The sequence below is a fragment of the Coregonus lavaretus genome, assembly GCF_964263955.1.
Source record: "Coregonus lavaretus genome assembly, chromosome: 10".
Lineage (NCBI taxonomy): Eukaryota > Metazoa > Chordata > Actinopteri > Salmoniformes > Salmonidae > Coregonus > Coregonus lavaretus.
This window is the reverse complement of record NC_139997.1, coordinates 44,351,517-44,372,809: the sequence shown is the minus strand read 5'-3', so window position 1 is coordinate 44,372,809 and position 21,293 is coordinate 44,351,517. Positions and strand designations below refer to the sequence as shown.

The 21,293-nt window shown below is 42.8% G+C and overlaps 2 protein-coding genes and 1 pseudogene across 3 annotated transcripts; all 3 read right to left on the bottom strand.

Annotated features, from left to right (window-relative positions):
* Positions 1–6,258: 6,258 nt before the first annotated feature.
* Positions 6,259–13,200, bottom strand: LOC311136350 (protocadherin alpha-3-like; the record flags this gene model as incomplete). Its single annotated transcript, XM_084170457.1, has 3 exons — positions 6,259–8,386; positions 11,729–11,926; positions 13,175–13,200. The coding sequence occupies 3 exons, from the start codon at positions 13,198–13,200 to the stop codon at positions 6,259–6,261; spliced, it is 2,352 nt and encodes a 783-aa protein (XP_084026583.1).
* LOC311135767 (protocadherin alpha-3-like) lies at positions 9,568–11,541 on the bottom strand (annotated as a pseudogene). Its single transcript has 3 exons — positions 11,533–11,541; positions 10,519–11,379; positions 9,568–10,374 (listed from the first exon to the last, which is right to left on the bottom strand). The product of its transcript is annotated as a protocadherin alpha-3-like (transcript).
* Positions 12,833–21,157, bottom strand: LOC311136349 (uncharacterized protein; the record flags this gene model as incomplete). Its single annotated transcript, XM_084170456.1, has 3 exons — positions 12,833–15,710; positions 16,292–17,335; positions 19,829–21,157. 3 exons carry the CDS (start codon positions 21,155–21,157, stop codon positions 13,365–13,367), a joined length of 4,719 nt encoding a protein of 1,572 aa, XP_084026582.1. The 3' UTR covers positions 12,833–13,364.
* Between the last annotated feature and the right edge of the window lie 136 nt (positions 21,158–21,293).

The window sequence follows — 21,293 nt, the reverse complement described above, 5'->3', positions numbered from 1 at the left end:
GACCTGTTTACCTCGGCTCCGGTGCTGGCGCATCCGGATCCCTCTTTACCATTTCAGGTAGAGGTGGACGCGTCAGAGGCCGGTATAGGAGCCGTGCTTTCGCAACGGTCCGGCACGCCACCTAAACTCCGCCCCTGTGCTTTTTATTCCAAAAAGCTCAGTCCGGCGGAGCGAAATGATGACGTAGGGGACAGGGAGCTGTTAGCCGTGGTACAGGCCCTAAAGGTGTGGAGGCACTGGCTTGAGGGGGCTCAACACCCTTTCCTCATTTTGACTGACCACCGTAACCTGGAGTACATCCGGGCAGCTAGGAGACTGAACCCTCGCCAGGCGCGGTGGAATATGTTTTTGACCCGGTTCGTATTTAAGATCACGTACATCCCTGGGTCACAGAACGGTAAGGCAGACGCACTATCTCGGCGGTATGACACGGAGGAGAGGTCCGTGGAGCCCACTCCCATACTGCCGGAGTCTTGTCTGGTGGCACCGGTAGTGTGGGAGGTCGATGCTGAACTCGAGCGGGCGTTGCGCACCGACCCTAGTCCTCCTCAATGCCCGGAGGGTCGGACGTACGTTCCGCTCGAGGTTCGGGATCGATTGATCTATTGGGCTCACACGTCACCCTCATCTGGACATCCTGGTATAGGCCGGACAGTGCACTGCCTTAGTGCTAAGTACTGGTGGCCCACGTTGGCGAGGGATGTGAGGGTTTATGTCTCCTCCTGCTCGGTGTGCGCCCAGTGTAAGGCGCCTAGACATCTGCCTAGGGGTAAGTTACTACCCCTGCCCGTTCCACAACGACCATGGTCTCACCTCTCGGTGGACTTCATCACTGACCTTCCTCCCTCACAGGGGAATACTACTATACTGGTCGTTGTGGACCGGTTCTCTAAGGCCTGTCGTTTGCTCCCTATGCCGGGCCTTCCTACTGCCCTACAGACCGCCGAAGCTCTATTCACCCATGTTTTCCGGCACTACGGGGTACCCGAGGATATTGTGTCTGATCGAGGTCCCCAATTCACCTCCAGAGTCTGGAGAGCCTTTATGGAGCGGTTGGGGGTCTCGGTGAGCCTCACCTCGGGTTACCATCCGGAGAGTAATGGGCAGGTGGAACGTGTGAACCAGGATGTGGGTAGGTTTCTTAGATCATACTGCCAGGACCGGCCGGAGGAGTGGGCACGGTACGTTCCCTGGGCAGAAATGGCCCAGAATTCCCTACGCCATTCCTCCACTAACCTAACCCCTTTCCAATGTGTGTTAGGTTACCAGCCGGTTCTGGCACCTTGGCAGCAGAGCCAGATCGAGGCTCCTGCGGTGGATGAGTGGGTGCGGCGCTCGGAGGAGACGTGGAACGCTGCACACGTCCACCTGCAGCGGGCCCTCCGTCGTCAAAAGGCTTGTCCGATCTCCACCGCAGTGAGGGACCGGTGTACGCACCTGGTGATCGAGTCTGGCTCTCTACCAGAAACCTGCCCCTCCTCCTGCCCTGTCGGAAACTGGGTCGGCGGTTTGTGGGGCCGTTTAAAGTCCTGAGAAGATTGAACGAGGTGTGTTACAGATTACAACTACCTATTGAGTATAAAAGTATTAACCCCTCGTTCCATGTGTCTCTTCTCAGGCCGGTGGTAGCTGGCCCACTCCAGGAAAATGAGATCAAGGAGACTCCTCCGCCCCCATTGGACATCGAGGGGGCACCGGCGTACTCCGTGCGGTCCATCTTGGATTCGAGACGTCGGATGGGGGGTCTCCAATATCTGGTGGAGTGGGAGGGGTACGGCCCGGAGGAACGGTGCTGGGTACCGAGGAGAGACATTTTGGACCCGTCTCTCCTGACAGAATTCCACCGTAGTCACCCGACGCGCCCTGCTCCGCGTCCTCCTGGTCGTCCCCGAGGCCGGAGTCGGCGCACGTCTGGAGCCGCGCGTCAAGGGGGGGGTACTGTCACGGTTTCGGCCGAGGCTGCCTCTCTTCCTTGCTCGGGCAGGCTTCGGCGTTTGTCGTCTCCGGAATACTAGCTGCCACCGTTGTATGTTTCTATGTTCGTTTGGTTTTGTCTGGATTATGTACACCTGTTGTCGTTTAGCGTCATTAGTGTCCTATAAGTTCTCGTTGTGTTTGTCAGGTGTTGTGTGTGATTGTTTTCGCTGTCGTGTTGGTGCGCTACTATTTACAGTGCGCTATTGTAGCTTGCCTCCTTTGTGTAGGAGAGTATTTTTCGCACATGTTTAGTGCGCCCTTTTGTTTACGCCTGTGTGCGCATTTTCTCGCCTCCGGGCTGTTGGATCATGTTTTGAGTGTGCATTACTAAAGTCTTTTGGACTTATCTTCTGCGTCCTGCGCCTGATTCCCACACCACACCCACCTACAGCACCCGCTGACAGTGTGTGTAGACAGTGGGGAAAAAAAGTATTTAGTCAGCCACGAATTGTGCAAGTTCTACCACTTAAAAAGATGAGAGAGGCCTGTAACTTTCATCATAGGTACACGTCAACTATGACAGACAAAATGAGAAAAGAAAATCCAGAAAATCACATTGTAGGATTTTAATGAATTTATTTGCAAATTATGGTGGAAAATAAGTATTTGGTCAATAACAAAAGTTTCTCAATACTTTGTTATATACCCTTTGTTGGCAATGACACAGGTCAAACGTTTTCTGTAAGTCTTCACAATGTTTTCACACACTGTTGCTGGTATTTTGGCCCATTCCTCCATGCAGATCTCCTCTAGAGCAGTGATGTTTTGGGGCTGTCGCTGGGCAACACGGACTTTCAACTCCCTCCAAAGATTTTCTATGGGGTTGAGATCTGGAGACTGGGCCACTCCAGGACCTTGAAATGCTTCTTACGAAGCCACTCCTTCGTTGCCCGGGCGGTGTGTTTGGGATCATTGTCATGCTGAAAGACCCAGCCACGTTTCATCTTCAATGCCCTTGCTGATGGAAGGAGGTTTTCACTCAAAATCTCACGATACATGGCCCCATTCATTCTTTCCTTTACACGGATCAGTCGTCCTGGTCCCTTTGCAGAAAAACAGCCCCAAAGCATAATGTTTCCACCCCCATGCTTCACAGTAGGTATGGTGTTCTTTGGATGCAACTCAGCATTCTTTGTCCTCCAAACACGACGAGTTGAGTTTTTACCAAAAAGTTATATTTTGGTTTCATCTGACCATATGACATTCTCCCAATCCTCTTCTGGATCATCCAAATGCACTCTAGCAAACTTCAGACGGGCCTGGACATGTACTGGCTTAAGCAGGGGGACACGTCTGGCACTGCAGGATTTGAGTCCCTGGCGGCGTAGTGTGTTACTGATGGTAGGCTTTGTTACTTTGGTCCCAGCTCTCTGCAGGTCATTCACTAGGTCCCCCCGTGTGGTTCTGGGATTTTTGCTCACCGTTCTTGTGATTATTTTGACCCCACGGGGTGAGATCTTGCGTGGAGCCCCAGATCGAGGGAGATTATCAGTGGTCTTGTATGTCTTCCATTTCCTAATAATTGCTCCCACAGTTGATTTCTTCAAACCAAGCTGCTTACCTATTGCAGATTCAGTCTTCCCAGCCTGGTGCAGGTCTACAATTTTGTTTCTGGTGTCCTTTGACAGCTCTTTGGTCTTGGCCATAGTGGAGTTTGGAGTGTGACTGTTTGAGGTTGTGGACAGGTGTCTTATATACTGATAACAAGTTCAAATAGGTGCCATTAATAGAGGTAACGAGTGGAGGACAGAGGAGCCTCTTAAAGAATAAGTTACAGGTCTGTGAGAGCCAGAAATCTTGCTTGTTTTTAGGTGACCAAATACTTATTTTCCACCATAATTTGCAAATAAATTCATTAAAAATCCTACAATGTGATTTTCTGGAGAAAAAAAATCTCAATTTGTCTGTCATAGTTGACGTGTACCTATGATGAAGATTACAGGCCTCTTTCATCTTTTTAAGTGGGAGAACTTGCACAATTGGTGGCTGACTAAATACTTTTTTTCCCCCACTGTACATGTGTCTGTGCCTATGTTTTTGTTGCTTCACAGTCCCCATTGTTCCAGAAGGTGTATTTGTATCTGTTTTTTAAATCTAATTTTATTGCTTGCATCAGTTACTTGATGTGGAATAGAGTTCCATGTAGTCATGGCTCTATGTAGTACTGTGCACCTCCCATAGTCTGTTCTGGACTTGGGGACTGTGAAGAGACCTCTTGTGGCATGTCTTGTGGGGTATGCATGGGTGTCCGAGCTGTGCGCCAGTAGTTCAAACAGACAGCTCGGTGCATTCAACATGTCAATACCTCTCATAAATACAAGTAGTGATGAAGTCAATCTCTCCTCCACTTTCAGCCAGGGGAGATTGACATGCATATTTTTAATATTAGCTCTCTGTGTACATGCAAGGGCCAGCCGTGCTGCCCTGTTCTGAGCTAATTGCAATTTTCCTAAGTCCCTTTTTGTGGCACCTGACCACACGACTGAACAGTAGTCCAGGTGCGACAAAACTAGGGCCTGTAGGACCTGCCTTGTTGATAGGGCTGTTAAGAAGGTAGAGCATAGCTTTATTATGAACATATTTCTCCCCAGCTTAGCTACTGTTGTATCAATATGTTTTGACCATGACAGTTTACAATCCAAGGTTACTCCAAGCAGTTTAGTCACCTCAACTTTCTCAATTCCCACATTAATAATTACAATATTTAGTTGAGGTTTAGTGAATGATTTGTCCCAAATACAATGTTTTTAGTTTTAGAAATATTTAGGACTAATTTATTCCTTGCCACCCACTCTGAAACTAACTGCAGCTCTTTGTTAAGTGTTGCAGTCATTTCAGTCGATGTAGTAGCTGACGTGTATAATGTTGAGTCATCCGCATACATAGACACACTGGCTTTACTCAAAGCCAGTGGCATGTCATTAGTAAAGATTGAAAAAAGTAAGGGGCCTAGAAAGCTGCCCTGGTGAATTCCTGATTCTACCTGGATTATGTTGGAGAGGCTTCCATTAAAGAACACCCTCTGTGTTCTGTTAGACAGGTAACTCTTTATCCACAATATAGCAGGGGGTTTTAAGCCATAACACATATGTTTTTCCAGCAGCAGACTATGATCAATAATGTCAAAAGCCGCACTGAAGTCTAACAAAACAGCCCCCACAATATTTTTATCATCAGTTTCTCTCAGCCAATCATCAGTCATTTGTGTAAGTGCTGTGCTTGTTGAATGTCCTTCCCTATAAGCGTGCTGAATGTTTCTTGTCAATTTGTTTACTGTAAAATAGCATTGTATCTGGTGAAACACAATTTTTTCCAAAAGTTTACTAAGGGTTGGTAACAGGCTGATTGGTCGGCTATTTGAGCTAGTAAAGGGGGCTTTACTATTCTTAGGTAGCGGAATTACTTTTGCTTCCCTCCAAGCCTTGGGGCACACACATTCTAGTAGGCTTAAATTGAAAATATGGTAAATACCCGGTGGTTTGTCATTGTTGATAGACAACAATCATTATTTCATCTCTTACACACTCACTTTACAGAATTCAAAATTACAATGCTTGTCTTTCATAATTTGGTCAGATATACTTGGATGTGTAGTGTCAGCGTTTGTTGCTGGCATGTCATGCCTAAATTTACTAATCTTGCCAATGAAATAATCATTAAAGTAGTTGGCAATGTCAGTTGGTTTTGTGATGAATGAGCCATCTGATTCAATGAAGGATGGAGCTGAGATTGTATTTTTCCCAAAAATTTCATTTAAGGTGCTCCAAAGCATTTTACTATCATTCTTAATGTCATATCGCCTTACACACCACGCACCAACAAATATTATTTACATTACAAAAACAACAACTACAAAACGTATTGTATGACCTCTTATACACTATATTAGGCCCAGCCTTTGGAGCTTTGGTTTTCCTACATATGGCTACTATATTGTGATCAATGTAGATGGGTGAGGGAAAAAAAATAAAAAATCTGATCCATTTTGAATTCAGGCTGTAACACAAAATGTGGAATAAGTCAACGGTTGTGAATACTTTCTGAAGGCACTATACCAGAGCAAGTAGCCTACTGTCGCTGTCCATGGTGCTGAATTAAAGCACCAAACACCTAATCAATTAAGAGCTATGTTTTACCTAACCAAAACCCTACCCAGACAATTTCAACTGTCTCATCAAGTAAAAAGAGAACAATTCATGAAAAATATGTAGAATGTGTGCGCTAGATAATAATAACTTCTCAGAAAAAAAACCGACAATGCAATGACAAAAACAAAATTTGTTATGAAAGGTTAGCCTTCCTTACCTTCTCAATATTTGACAGCGTTCGAGTCCTTGGAAACGTGTCCCCTCCATTAATACTGATCAGCTCACCATCAGCAGATGGAAACGGTGTCGGGAAAACTACTAAGTCACTCTTCAGTGTGTCCGAGCTAAAACACACGTCATACTGCTGAGTAGATTTGGAGTAAGACCAGCTCCCGTCAGGGTGTGTGGTGATCATCGGGGCGCTGTACCTGCTGAAACTGCCGTCTGTCTTGTGGCATTTTATAACTATTAAACTGATGAGGCTCAGTAGAAATATCACTGATACTGACACAATGGCGACGAGCAGATAAAGATTTAAATCTGAGAAACTCTCCTCCTTAACAGGCAGTTGTCTGAAAGTTGTCTTCATTTCACCTGTACTTTCAACGACCACAACATCAATAGACACAGTTGCAGACAGGGAAGGTTCTCCATTATCAGACACCAGAATGACCAGCGGGTGAGTTTTTAAGTCATTGTCACTCATGCGTCTCTTAGTCCTTATTTCTCCGTTGCTGGTTCCAATTCTGAATAGATTGGTCCCCTTTGGTTCAGAGATGTGATAAGAAAGCAGCGCATTATATCCAGAGTCTGCGTCTACAGCCTTGATCTTGGCCACAATGTAGCCCGCTTCAGCAGAATAGGGAATGTTCTCAGAATTAATGGAACCGTGGTCAGAATAGGGCGGGAGAATCACAGGACTGTTGTCATTCTCATCCAGGATAAAAACACTGACAGTGACATTGCTGCTTAGTGGAGGAACACCAGCGTCTGTGGCTTGAATTTGAAACTGAAATGTTGTCGTCTCCTCGTAGTTGAACGACTGCATGCTGAACAACTCGCCAGTTAGAGAATTTAAGTTTAAAAATGTTGACAAATGTGAGTCTTTTTTGCTTTCTGATAAAGTATAAGTCACTTGAGAGTTGTCATTTATATCAGGGTCATTTGTTGTCACGCTGCCAACACAAACCGCCACTGGACTATTCTCCTTTATATAAAAGTTAATTATGGGCTCTGGAAAGCGCGGGGCGTTGTCATTCACATCAGAAATGTGTACAGTAATAACACTAGTACTGGAGAGAGGTGGGGTCCCCTCATCAGTGGCTTTAATAGTTACATTATAAAGAGAGACACTCTCTCTGTCTAGAGGCCCGTCTACCACTAAAGAGTAATAGTTCTTATAGGAAGACTGTAATTTAAAAGGGACATCTCCAATTATGTCGGATTTGATCATTCCATTTTTAGCACCATCTTTGTCAACCAAAGTTATTGACGCCACAACTGTTCCTTTCTTCGCATCCTCTCTGACCGCGCCAGGAAGCGATGTCACTATTATCTCGGGCGCATTATCATTCACATCAAGTATTTCAATTAGGACTTTAGAAAGGGCACTCCTTGGTGAATGGCCTTTGTCTTTTGCTTGAACACGAACTTCAAACGCAGGGTTCTCCTCGTGATCTAACCCCCCTTTAATTGTTATTTCACCTGTGTGCTGGTTGATTGCAAAAACACGATTAAATTCACCTTTATCAGTGAATGAAAATGCAATCTCACCGTTCACCCCCTCATCTAAATCTGTGGCATTTAAGGTCAGAATTAAAGTTCCAGGTGCAACATTTTCTATCACTTGAACTTTATACAAAAGCTTGCTGAAAGTTGGAGTATTGTCATTCACGTCTATCACATTAATTACTAACTGTAGGGACCCGGATCGTGATGGTTTCCCTCCATCAACGGCAGTCAGTAAGAGTTTGATCACAGCCTGTTTTTCTCGGTCTAAAGCTTTCTGTAGCACCAACTCAGCAGACACACCATGGTCTCCATCGCTCTGAACATTCAGAGAGAAGTGTTCATTTGGGCTCAGTTTATAGCTCTTAACCGAGTTACTGCCAACATCCGCGTCACTGGCGAACGGTAATGAAAATCTGTCGCCTGGAAAAGCAGATTCAGTTATATTGACAACGTGAATGCCTTCTAGAAATAATGGTACGTTGTCATTTATGTCCAAAATGTTCACTTCAATACGATGAATATGTACAGGATTATTTAATATGACCTCTACAGCTATGGAGCACTTTACGGAATTCGGACAGAGAGGCTCTCTGTCAATTCTGTCATTCACAAAAAGAACTCCTGTCTTTGTGTCAACATCAAAATACCTTCTTTCGGATCCGGTTACAATCTGAATCTCTCGCAATTCCAGTTCCCGCACGTTCAGATTGAGGTCTTTGGCGATATTTCCAACAAATGTGCCTTTATCAACCTCCTCTGAGACGGAATATACGAATTGTCCGGAACACAATCCCCATGAACAAAGCAGCAGAAGAAACTGTATCCAAACACGTCTTCTATTGTTACACAGATCCATCATTGCACAAGGTAACGATGATCATAGTAATAATGTCCAACTAAATATGACTATATTCACAACTAATCTATATAGCCTAGTACAGTGGACTTGGATGCAATATCACCATTCTCTCCTCGAAATGCCCATCACTGGTTTTAACTCGAAACCTTTTTACAGTATTCACAGGAGGAGGAGTCCAACCATTCCGCCTGATATAAATAACTTTCATGGTCAACAGCGACATCATGTGTTTTTGTATGTATACAGCGCAAAACCTATTGGCAACACTGGAAGTATGCTATCTGCACCACCGTGACTCTTAACGAATCATTTGTGGCCAAAGTTAGACCTTAATAGAGTACTATTTCAAACAAAGGTCGAAATTATGACAAAAACGCATTTTCGTCCTGCAAAAAAAAAGTATTGTTGGTTATGCGTAATTACGCATGGGTATCCAAACAATTAGGCTAAGAGTTCTGCGGCCTTCGCTAACATGACCAAGTATATTATGTAGTGACAGACTAGCTAGCATATGACAATATGTGGTTACAAAATTACCCGTGAAACTTCAATGTGGCTGCTGATAATAATCTAACATAAATGTCCGCCAGACATTTATGTTTTTACCATACCAAAAACAACAATATTTTGTCAGGTTCACAAAATCAACCAAAAGAGAAGAATAGAAAGCAACTTTGCTGCCAAAATCTTGTGACGAAGAATGAGGCTGACCCAAACCAAAGCAAGTAGCCGTATGTCGCTGTCCCTGGTGCTGAATTGAAACGCTAAACACCTTTTTTTTTTTGGCTCTGTATTTTACCTGATCAAAACCGTAACCATTTACAATTTGGACTGTCTCAACAACTAAGAAAGGATTTAGAAGTTTTTCAATTAAACAAAAAAGTAGAATGTTTAATTGAAAAACTTTATAGATTATAATAATTTGTCAGTTCTCTTTACCTTCTCACTCTTTGGCAGAGTCCCCGTCCGTTGAAAAGTATCTCCTCCATTAATACTGATCAACTCACCATCAGCAGGTGGAAACTGCGTGGGGAAAACTACTACGTCACTCTTCAGTGTGTCAGAACTAAAACACAAGTCATACTGCTGAGTAGATTTGGAATAAGACCAGCTCCCGTCGGGGTGTGTGGTGATCATTGGGGCGCTGTACCTGCAGAAACTGCCTTCTGTCCTGTGGCATTTTACAACTATTAAACTGATGAGGCTCAGTAAAAATATCACTGATACTGACACAATGGCGATGACCAGATACAGATTTAAATCTGAGAAACTCTCCTCCTTTACAGGCAGTTGTCTGAAAGTTGTCTGCATGTCACCTGTACTTTCAACAACCACAACATCAATAGACACAGTCGCAGACAGGGAAGGTTCTCCATTATCACACACCAAAATGACCAGCGGGTGAATTTTTAAGTCATTGTCACTCATGCGTCTCTTAGTACTTATTTCTCCGTTGCTGGATCCAATTCTGAATAGATTGGTCCCCTTTGGTTCAGAGATGTGATAAGAAAGCAGCGCATTATAACCAGAGTCGGCGTCTACAGCCCTGATCTTGGCCACAATGTAGCCCGCTTCAGCAGAATAGGGAATGTTCTCAGAATTAACAGAGCCGTGGTCAGAATAGGGCGGGAGAATCACAGGACTGTTGTCATTCTCATCCAGGATAAAATCGTTGACAGTGACGTTGCTGCTTAGTGGAGGAAAACCATAATTAAAAGACTAACTGTTGTATATTTCACAACTTATGGAGTTAATGTTGACTATTGTGGAGGGCGATATATTATCACTTTTACTTTCCGGTATAGAATAGATACGCGTTTTCAATTTCATCTTAATTATACGCATTTACACTATCAGACCTACCACTGGACTATTCTCCTTTAAATACACGTTAATAAGATGTTCTGGAAAACGGGGTGGGTTGTCATTCACTTCAGAAATGTGTACAGTAACAACACTGGTGATGGAGAGAGGTGGGGTCCCCTCATCCATAGCAATAATAGTGATATTGTACTGAGAACATTTCTCTCTGTCCAGAGGCCCGTCTACAACTAAAGAGTAGTGATTTTTATAAGAAAACTGCAGTTTGAAAGGAACAGTACCACTTATCTGACAAGTCACTTTTCCATTTTCACCCTCATCTTTATCTGACAGCGTTACTAAAGCAACAGCAGCGCCAGACTTGGCATCCTCTCTTACTGTGCTCATGAGTGATGTTATTGCTATCTATGGAGCATTGTCATTTATATGGACTACTTCCACCAACACTTTACAATGAGTAGATGTTGGAGGTTGGCCTTGGTCTGCAGCCTGGACACGCAACTCAATCCCAACGTTTTCTTCATAATTGACATGACCTTTCACTGATACATCCCCAGTATGCGTGTCAATAGCAAATATACTAGATCCTTTTTCATAACTGTTGCCAACAAAAGTGTAAACAATGTCACTATTGATACCCTCATCCAAATCTAATGCAGTGAGATATATTATTTTGGTTCCAATGAAAACATTCTCTGCAACTTTCACTTTGTAGAGAGGTTTGCTGAGATGTGGATTGTTGTCATCTATTTCCATGACATGTACAATGGTCTGTAATGTCCCGGATCGAAGGAGGTTTTCCTCCATTAACAGCAGTTAGTATGAGCTTTATCAGAGCCTGCTTCTCTCTGTCTAAAGCTTCTGTAGCACCAACGCGTTAGACACACTCTGCTCTCCACCGCTCTGTACTTCCAGAGAGAAATGTTAATTCGGACTCAGCTTGTAGGTTTTCCCGAATTAATGCAACATTCGCATCCTCAGCCACTGGCAGAAGAAATCACTCTTTTGCAGCGCCGTTTTCGGAAACATTTAATGTCAGGGAATTTTCTAAGAAACCAGGTGCATTATCATTTGTGTCCAATATCTCAATTTCAGGCCGAAAAATATTTACATTTTAGTCATTTAGTCATTCCCCCGTGGGAATCAAACACACAACCCTGGCGTTGCAAGCACCATGCTCTACCAACTGAGCTACAGAGGATTGTGCGCAAGGACCTGTACATTCAAAGAACACTGCACGTTGGTGTCACACAACTCTTCACGATCGATTCTCTCATTCACAAACAAAACAAAAGTGTTCAGGTTCACATCAAAATACTTCTTGTTGGATCCGGATACAATCTGAAACATACGAGACTCCAGTTCCTGAACATTGAAATTGAGGTCCTTGGCTTTATTCCCAACAATGGTTCCCTTGTTCACCTCCTCTGAGACAAAATATATTATTTGACTGGAAGAGAAATCCCAGAAACCAAGAAGCAGCACAACCAGAATCCAACAATATCCACAATGCCGGAAAGGCCCATCGCTATCCCATCGCTCCTGATTCTTCTGTAGGCCTAAGTTGTTTATGATAGATTCATTATATTGCAAAGTATCGTTAAGAACAATCTCTCGATTAGTATACCACGGTTCTTTCTACATACAGTACATCTCAAGGTCATTCTCGTCTCACCAAACTCGCTTGACTGTACCTTGAGCAGTGGAAGTTCGGGGAGGAAGGAGGAACCCGATCAACACAATATAATCACGGTTTACAGCAACACCACGTGCTTTTACTGTTGTTTTTTCTTTAAAATTAGTAAAAATGTAGTATCTTCGTTAATCGAAATATTGGTATCAACAGAATTGCATACATGGTAGCAGATCGATTTGCTTGCTTTGCTAAACTAGCTAGCTAACTAGCTATAGCGGTCTACTGTTTGCATTCAAAATATGCATTCAGCACCACCGGCTTCTAGTTACCCCCACCCAAAGTGACAGGACTGCAGTGTAGAGATGGCAGCGGGTGACTTTACACTGGACTGATGTGTGGTGAGCTTTTAGCGCCAGTATCGGCAGCAGAAGAAGCATCACCCAAATGGGTGCTACACATCGATAGTGGAGGAGTCGTTCAGTGACTACAGAGGGCTGGGGACTGAGAACAACGTCAGGACCGGCTAGCCAACTCCAGCTCCACCACCACCATCATTAAACCTGTCCCTTCCAAGGCTAGTACAATCCAACTCGGCTGCCAGACAAATAGAGGCCTTAACCAAGAGCAGGCACCATCCGAAGCTATCAAGACTACACTTTACTCTCTATATTTTTCAACTAACTTGAATCTCCTTTTTATTTTTTTCACATTTTTGTCGGTATACTGTAATTCAGCTTTTATCTATGAATGTGTACAAGACAGTCTAACTAATAATAAAACCTATATATAGATATAACATAAGGAATGCCTACAAAACAAACAAACAAATGTATCCAATGAACAACACTTTCCTCCAAAAATGTAACTTCTTGCTTACCTTACCTTAGTGGTGTGCACATAGGCCTACATTTAAATGTCTTTACAGTTTTCAGTTTTACATTAAACAACTAAAAACTACAATGTTCTGACAGGTTCATACCTTTATCTGTTAGAGGAGAATACGACACAACTTTGCTGCAGTTTTATCTAGAAAACGTGAGCAAGAATGAGACTGACACTAACCAAAGTAGCCACATGTCGCTGTCCATGGTGTTGAATTGAAAAGCTACATGCTGCATCAATTTGGAGCTGAATTTTACCCAAACTATACCGTACCCATTACATTTGTCAAGTTAGAAGGGACTTAATTTCACACAAGACAATAATGTCAGTAAAAAAATTAAATACACAAAACCATTACAAAAAAATATTCCTAATAAAAAGTTATCCTTACCTTCTCTGTGTTGGGAAGTGTTTGTGTCCTTTGAAAAGTGTCTCCTCCATTAATACTGATCAGCTCACCATCAGCAGGTGGAAACGGCGTGGGGAAAACTACTACGTCATTCTTCATTGTATCAGAGCTAAAACACACGTCATACTGCTGAGTAGATTTGGAGTAAGACCAGCTCCCGTCAGGATGTGTGGTGATCATTGGGGCGCAGTACCTGCTGAAACTGCCGTCTGTCCTGTGGCATTTTACAACTATTAAACTGATGAGGCTCAGTAGAAATATCACTGATACTGACACAATAGCGACGAGCAGATACAGATTTAAATCTGAGAAAATCTCATCCTTAACAGGCAGTTGTCTGAACGTTTTTTGCATGTCACCTGTACTTTCAACGACCACAACATCAATAGACACAGTCGCAGACAGGGAAGGTTCTCCATTATCAGACACCAGAATGACCAACGGGTGAGTTTTTAGGTCATTGTCACTCATGCGTCTCTTAGTCCTTATTTCTCCGTTGCTGGTTCCAATTCTGAATAGATTGGTCCCCTTTGGTTCAGAGATGTGATAAGAAAGCAGCGCATTATAACCAGAGTCTGCGTCTACAGCCCTGATCTTGGCCACAAAGTAGCCCGCTTCAGCAGAATAGGGAATGTTCTCAGAATTAACGGAGCCGTGGTCAGAATAGGGCGGGAGAATCACAGGACTGTTGTCATTCTCATCCAGGATAAAAACGTTGACAGTAACGTTGCTGCTTAGTGGAGGAACACCAGAGTCTGTGGCCTGAACTTGGAACTGGAACTTTTTCACTTCTTCATAGTTAAATGACTGCATGCTGTATATCTCACCAGTTAAAGAGTACATTTTTACCATTGTGGATAAGGGTATTCCATCATTGCCATCTAACAATGAATAAGACATCTGAGCATTTTCATTTATGTCTAAATCATTCGCAGTCAAGCTGGCAATATGACCTCCAACTGGACTGTTTTCTTTTAAATTCACAATTATGGGCTCTGAAATGCGAGGCGCATTGTCATTCACATCAGAAATGTGCACACTAATAACACTGGTGCTGGAGAGAGGTGGGGATCCCTCATCTGTTGCAACAATGGTTACATTATACAGTGAAACAAGTTCTCTGTCAAGTGGCCCATCGACTAATACAGAATAGTAATTCTTATATGAAGACTGCAACTTGAAAGGACAGGAGCCTGCAATGTTACACTGAACTAATCCATTCTTACCCCCATCTTTGTCAGTGACTGTGACTAAGGCAACAGCTGTGCCTGTTTTCACATCCTCGCGAACAGTGTCAATGAGGGACGTCACTGATATTTCTGGAGTGTTATCATTCTCATCAATAACTTCAACTAAGACTTTACAACGTGTACTCCTAGGTGGAATACCCTTGTCTTTTGCTTGGACTCTTAACTCAATCGCAGCATTTTGTTCATGGTCAATCACTCCCTTTACCTCAATCACCCCTGTCTCAGGAACGATAGAAAATAGAGCTTCGTTTTCAGCCCCATGTCCAACTAGAGAATATATTACTTCACCATTTACTCCTTCATCTAAATCCGAAGCAAGAAGAGAAGTGACTTTTTTTCCTACCGGCGAATTTTCATTCACTTTCACTTTGTAAAGAGGCTTGCTGAAGATTGGATTATTGTCATTTATATCCATAACGTTTACCACTATCTGTAATGTCCCTGACCGAGGAGGTTTTCCTCCATCAACTGCAGTCAGTGTCAGCCGGATCACAGCCTGTTTCTCTCGGTCTAAAGTTTTCTTTAGCACTAACTCCGCAGACACACTCTGCTCTCCACCGCTCTGTACATCAAGAGAGAAGTGTTCATTTGGACTCAGATTGTAGCTATTTAACGAGTTACTACCAACATCTGGATCTTTGGCAATGGGTAAGAGGAATTTGTCTCCTAAAATAGCAATCTCTGTAATATTCATTGGAAGTGTATTAACTGAGAAAAATGGTGCGTTGTCATTTGTATCCAAAATCTCTATCTCGATCCGATAAAGACTATGCGGGTTTTGTGCTAGGGCCTCTAAATTTAAGGCACAGTTCTTGCTTGTCACACATAGGTCTTCTCGGTCGATTCTCTCGTTCACAAACAGAGCACCAGTCTTAACATTTACATCAAAATACTTCTTGTTAGATCCGGATACAATCTGAAACATACGAGACTCCAATTCCTGAACATTGAGATTGAGGTCCTTGGCTATATTCCCAACAACGGTTCCCTTGTTCACCTCCTCTGAGACAGAATAGACAATCTGACCGGATGATAAATCCCAGAAACAAAGAAAAAGCTGAATCCAAATCAAAATACATGCATGAACAAAGAGGCCCATCGTTATCCACGGTTCAGTTGTTACTGTCAAACATCGATAATTCGGTTCTGAAACTAGTGTTATCTACCATCAAAATATAAGACACAAAACGCCCAAAACGCAGTGAGAATACTCTCTTGTATAAAACACAAACCTAGTGCGATGTATCCTGGATTTGTACAAAGCCCTCCCAGCTCATGACAAGCCATAGAGGGAGTGGCACCAGACTGAGAAACAATCTTCATATTCACGGTCTGCAGCGACACGGTGTGACGTGAAACGTGTGTTTTTAAAAACCACCAGTGACACAGTCCTGTTGCTTTCCACCCCAGTGGTGCTGAAGTCAAAAGAAAAGTGCTTCTTAAACGAGTTCTCCCTTTGACCTACAAATAACCATAACATTTACACCATATAAACCCCAAATTATGAAAGTATTGTTTCAACAAAGTGATTCATATCCAGAAGGCAGAAAAGTTAAACAAGGTAGGCCTAACTCTATTCAAAAACAATTTTGGTAAATAGATTGTACATAGTATGCTTTTATAATGAAGGGTCCTTACCTTCTCGCTATTGGGAAGCGTTCGTGTCCTTTGAAAAGTGTCTCCTCCATTAATACTGATCAGCTCACCATCAGCAGGTGGAAACGGCGTGGGGAAGACTACTACGTCACTCTTCAGCGTGTCAGAGCTAAAACACACGTCATACTGCTGAGTAGATTTGGAGTAAGACCAGCTCCCGTCAGGATGTGTGGTGATCATTGGGGCGCTGTACCTGCTGAAACTGCCGTCTGTCCTGTGGCATTTTACAACTATTAAACTGATGAGGCTCAGTAGAAATATCACTGAAACTGACACAATGGCGATGAGCAGATACATATTTAAATCTGAGAAACTCTCCTCCTTTACAGTAAGTTGTCTGAAAGTTGTCTGCATGTCACCTGTACTTTCAACGACCACAACATCAATAGACACAGTTGCAGACAGGGAAGGTTCTCCATTATCAGACACCAAAATGACTAACGGGTGAGTTTTTAAGTCATTGTCACTCATGCGTCTCTTAGTCCTTATTTCTCCGTTGCTGGATCCAATTTTGAATAGATTGGTCCCCTTTGGTTCAGAGATGTGATAAGAAAGCAGTGCATTATAACCAGAGTCTGCGTCTACAGCCCTGATCTTGGCCACAAAGTAGCCCGCTTCAGCAGAATAGGGAATGTTCTCAGAATTAACGGAGCCGTGGTCAGAATAGGGCGGGAGAATCACAGGACTGTTGTCATTCTCATCCAGGATAAAAACGTTGACAGTGACGTTGCTGCTTAGTGGAGGAACACCAGAGTCTGTGACCTGAACTTGGATCTCGAACTTCTTCACCTCCTCGTAGTTGAATGACCGTAGGCTGAATAGTTCACCAGTTAAATAGTTTATATTTATAATTGTAGACAACGGTATTCCATTATTGCCTTCTAAATACGAATAAGACATCTGAGCATTTTCATTCATGTCTGGATCATGCGCAGTCAAGCTGGCAATAAGCCCTCCAACGGGACTATTCTCCTTCAGATATACATTAATTATGGGTTCTGAAAAGCGAGGGGCATTGTCATTCACGTCAGCGACATAAACAGTAATGACAGTGGTACTGGAGAGAGGTGGGATGCCTTCATCTGTAGCTATAACGGTCACATTGTACTGGGAACCACTCTCTCTATCTAGAGATCCATCTACTACTAATGAGTAATAGTTATTATAGGAGGATTGCAATTTGAATGGAACAGATCCTATTATTTGACAGTGTACTTTTCCATTTACACCCCCATCTTTATCAGATACTGTTATTAAACCAACTGCTGTACCTGATCTTGCATCCTCTCTGACTGCATTCATCATTGAAGTTACTGATATCTCTGGAACATTGTCATTGACATCTATCACTTCAACTAAGACTTTACAGTGCGTTGTGCGAGGACTATAACTCCTGTCTTTGGCCTGTACGTGCAGCTCAAACGCAGCATTCTCTTCGTGATCAATCACTTCCTTCATTGTAATTTCACCAGTAGCTGGGTTTATTTGAAAAACATCCAATGCTTTCTGATCGCCGTGATGAATCAAAGAAAAAACTATTTCCCCATTTAGTCCTGAGTCCACATCGGTTGCGTTCAGTTTTATTATAAGTGTGCCAATAGGTAGATTCTCCGACACACGTACTTTGTACAATTGTTTGCTGAAGACTGGACTATTATCGTTCACATCTATCACATTCACTATTATTTGAAGAGTCCCAGATTTTGCAGGTTTCCCTCCATCAACTGCAGTCAATAGGAGCCGGATCACAGCCTGTTTCTCTCGGTCTAAAGCTTTACGTAACACTAACTCCGCAGACACACTCTGCTCTCCATCGCTCTGTACATCCAGAGAGAAGTGTTCATTTGGGCTCAGCTTGTAGGTTTTCACTGAATTACTGCCTATATCCGCATCATTAGCCCTTGGTAGGGGATATCTTTCACCTGGAGAGGTAGATTCTGTTATATTCAATGTATGATCACTAATATGAAATGAAGGTGCGTTATCATTGATATCTAATACTTGTATATCTAAACGATACATGTTGAGAGGGTTCTGTGCAATGGCCTCCAAGTTTAGAGAGCATTTTTGACTGGTCATACAGAGTTCCTCTCGGTCGATTATTTCCTTCACAAACAGAGCACCGGTCTTTAAATTCACATCGAAATACTTCTTGTTAGTTCCGGATACAATCTGAAACATACGAAACTCCAGTTCCTGAACATTAAGATTGAGGTCCTTGGCTATATTCCCAACAACGGTTCCCTTGTTCACCTCCTCTGAGACAGAATAGACCACTTGACCGTAAGATAAATCCCAGAAACAAAGAAGAAGCAGAATCCGAATCAAAATACATCCATGGACAGAGAGGCCCATTGTTATCCACGGTTCATGTGCAATTTGCAATAATTATTAATAGGGAAATCATCAAAAAAGCATGTATAAGTTAACGCGATCAACTCCTCTACCGCATGCAAAACACTCCTTCACGAATACAAGTGCATGCTATTATGACAAAGCCCTTCCTGCAATGAATGCCAGACACCGTAGGAGGAGTTGAAAAAAAATAAAAAAATTAAAAATTCCCCCACGGTCTACAGCGACACCTTGTGCTTACTGATGGATATTATGTTGGTCATATGAGAAAGTACAACAATCAGAGTGCATCATGTCTTTCATTATACCGTTCAAATGTGATATCAGTTTTGATTGACAGCTAGAAACTACTGAAATCAACGTTATCTTCAGGAGCAGTAAATTACCAAATAAAATGTGAATGTCTGGATAGTTTGCTATAATCAATAGCACTTTGACAGACAAATATAACCAAATAGCTTGACAGCTGTTCATCAACAGTAGGCAACAATAATATTGTAAGAAACTTTTTGGTTGTTGAAATTATGCAGGGTTCAGTAATAATAATATACATGTGTCATGGTAAACGACACTACTCTAAAGATGCAACATTTCTGAGCAACAACACAACAAGACTATAATTGAAAGCTCAAACCTCCTCAAAGATTAGGAAATTAGGGAAAGGACAACTAACTCACCAATCTGCTGAAGGGGACAGTTTCTCGCGCGGGGTCGCTGTCCACCGGCGTGGTGCTGAAACCACCAGGGCTCGAACCTCGGTCGGGTTCACAAGCACTGCTCTAACACTTTCAAACATTTTGTAAACTTTGGAAAAAACTAAATATATATTTTCTTACCTTTTCTGTGTTAGGGAGTGTTCGTGTCCTTTGATAAGTGTCTCCTCCATTAATACTGATCAGCTCACCATCAACAGGTGGAAATGGCGTGTGGAAAACTACTATGTCACTCTTCAGTGTGTCAGAGCTAAAGCACACGTCATACTGCTGAGTAGATTTGGAGTAAGACCAGCTCCCGTCAGGGTGTGCAGTGATCATTGGGGCGTTGTACCTGCTGAAACTGCCGTCTGTCCTGTGGCATTGTACAACTATTAAACTGATGAGGCTCATTAGAAATATCACTGATACTGACACAATGGCGATGAGCACGGGGCGGGTTGTCATTCACATCAGAAATGTGTACAGTAATAACACTTGTGCTGGAGAGACGTAGGGTCCCTTCATCCGTAGCAGTGATTGTGATATTGTACTGAGAAGCGCTCTCTCTATCTAGAGCTCCATCCACTACTAAGGAGTAATAGTTTTTGTAGGAGGATTCTAATTTAAAAGGGACTGATTCTGAGATGTGACAATGCACCACTCCGTTTTTACTTCCATCTTTATCAGTGACAGTAATCAAAGCAATAGCAGCACCGCGTTTACTGTTCTCTTTAACTGTGTCCATCAGTGGAGTCACTGATATCTCTGGAACATTGTCATTCACATCAATAATTTCCACTAAAACTTTACATTGCGTACTTTTTGGAGGCTGGCCTTTATCTTTTGCTTGGATACGCAACTCAACAACACTGGTTTCCTCATAATGAAGAGGACCTTTCACACTTAAAGCCCCAGTATCGGCATCAATTGAGAATAAATCTGTAACTTTGCTATTTCCGTGTCTGATGATAGAATATAACACTTCACTATTCAAACCCTCGTCTAAATCCGTTGCGGACAGAGTGATTAATTTAGTTCCAAACGATACATTCTCTTTAACCTTCACCTTGTAGACGAGTTTACTAAACACTGGGGTGTTATCATTAGCGTCCATAACATTCATTACTATCTGCAGAGTCCCGGATCTGGGAGGATTCCCTCTATCTACAGCAGTCAGAGTCAGTTTTATCACAGCCTGTTTCTCTCTGTCTAAAGTTTTCTGTAACACTAACTCAGCAGACACACTTTGCTCTCCACCGCTTTGTACATCCAGGGAGAAGTGCTCATTTGGATTCAGCTTGTAGGTTTTTACTGTATTGCTGTCAACATCAGGGTCACTGGCCATAGGAAGGGAGAATCTCTCTCCTGTAGACGAGAACTCAGTTATATTCAAAATATGTTCTTTAAAAGGAAATGATGGAGAATTGTCATTGATGTCTAAAATTATTATTTCAACACGGTAAAGTCTCACAGGGTTGTGCACAATGGCTTCTATATACATGGAGCATGTCTGAGAATTGAGGCACAACTCCTCGCGGTCGACTCTGTCATTAACAAACAGAACACCAGTCTTTAAATTTACCTCAAAATACTTCTTGTTGGATCCGGCTACAATCTGAAACATACATAATTCCAGATCATGAACATTGAGATTGAGATCCTTGGCTATATTCCCAATGACGGTTCCCTTGTTCACATCCTCTGAGACAGAACAGACAATCTGACCGGAAGATAAATCCCAGAACCAAAGAAGTAGCAGAATCCGAATCCAGATAAAGCCATGGACGAAGAGGCCCATTGTTATCCACGGTTCATGTGCAACTTGCAGTGTTCATTAACGAGAAAACCATAAATAACTAGGTAAGTCAAAGCGATCAACTCCCCTATTTTAGGTAAAACGCTCTTTTACAAATACGAGTTCACGCCATTCTTAC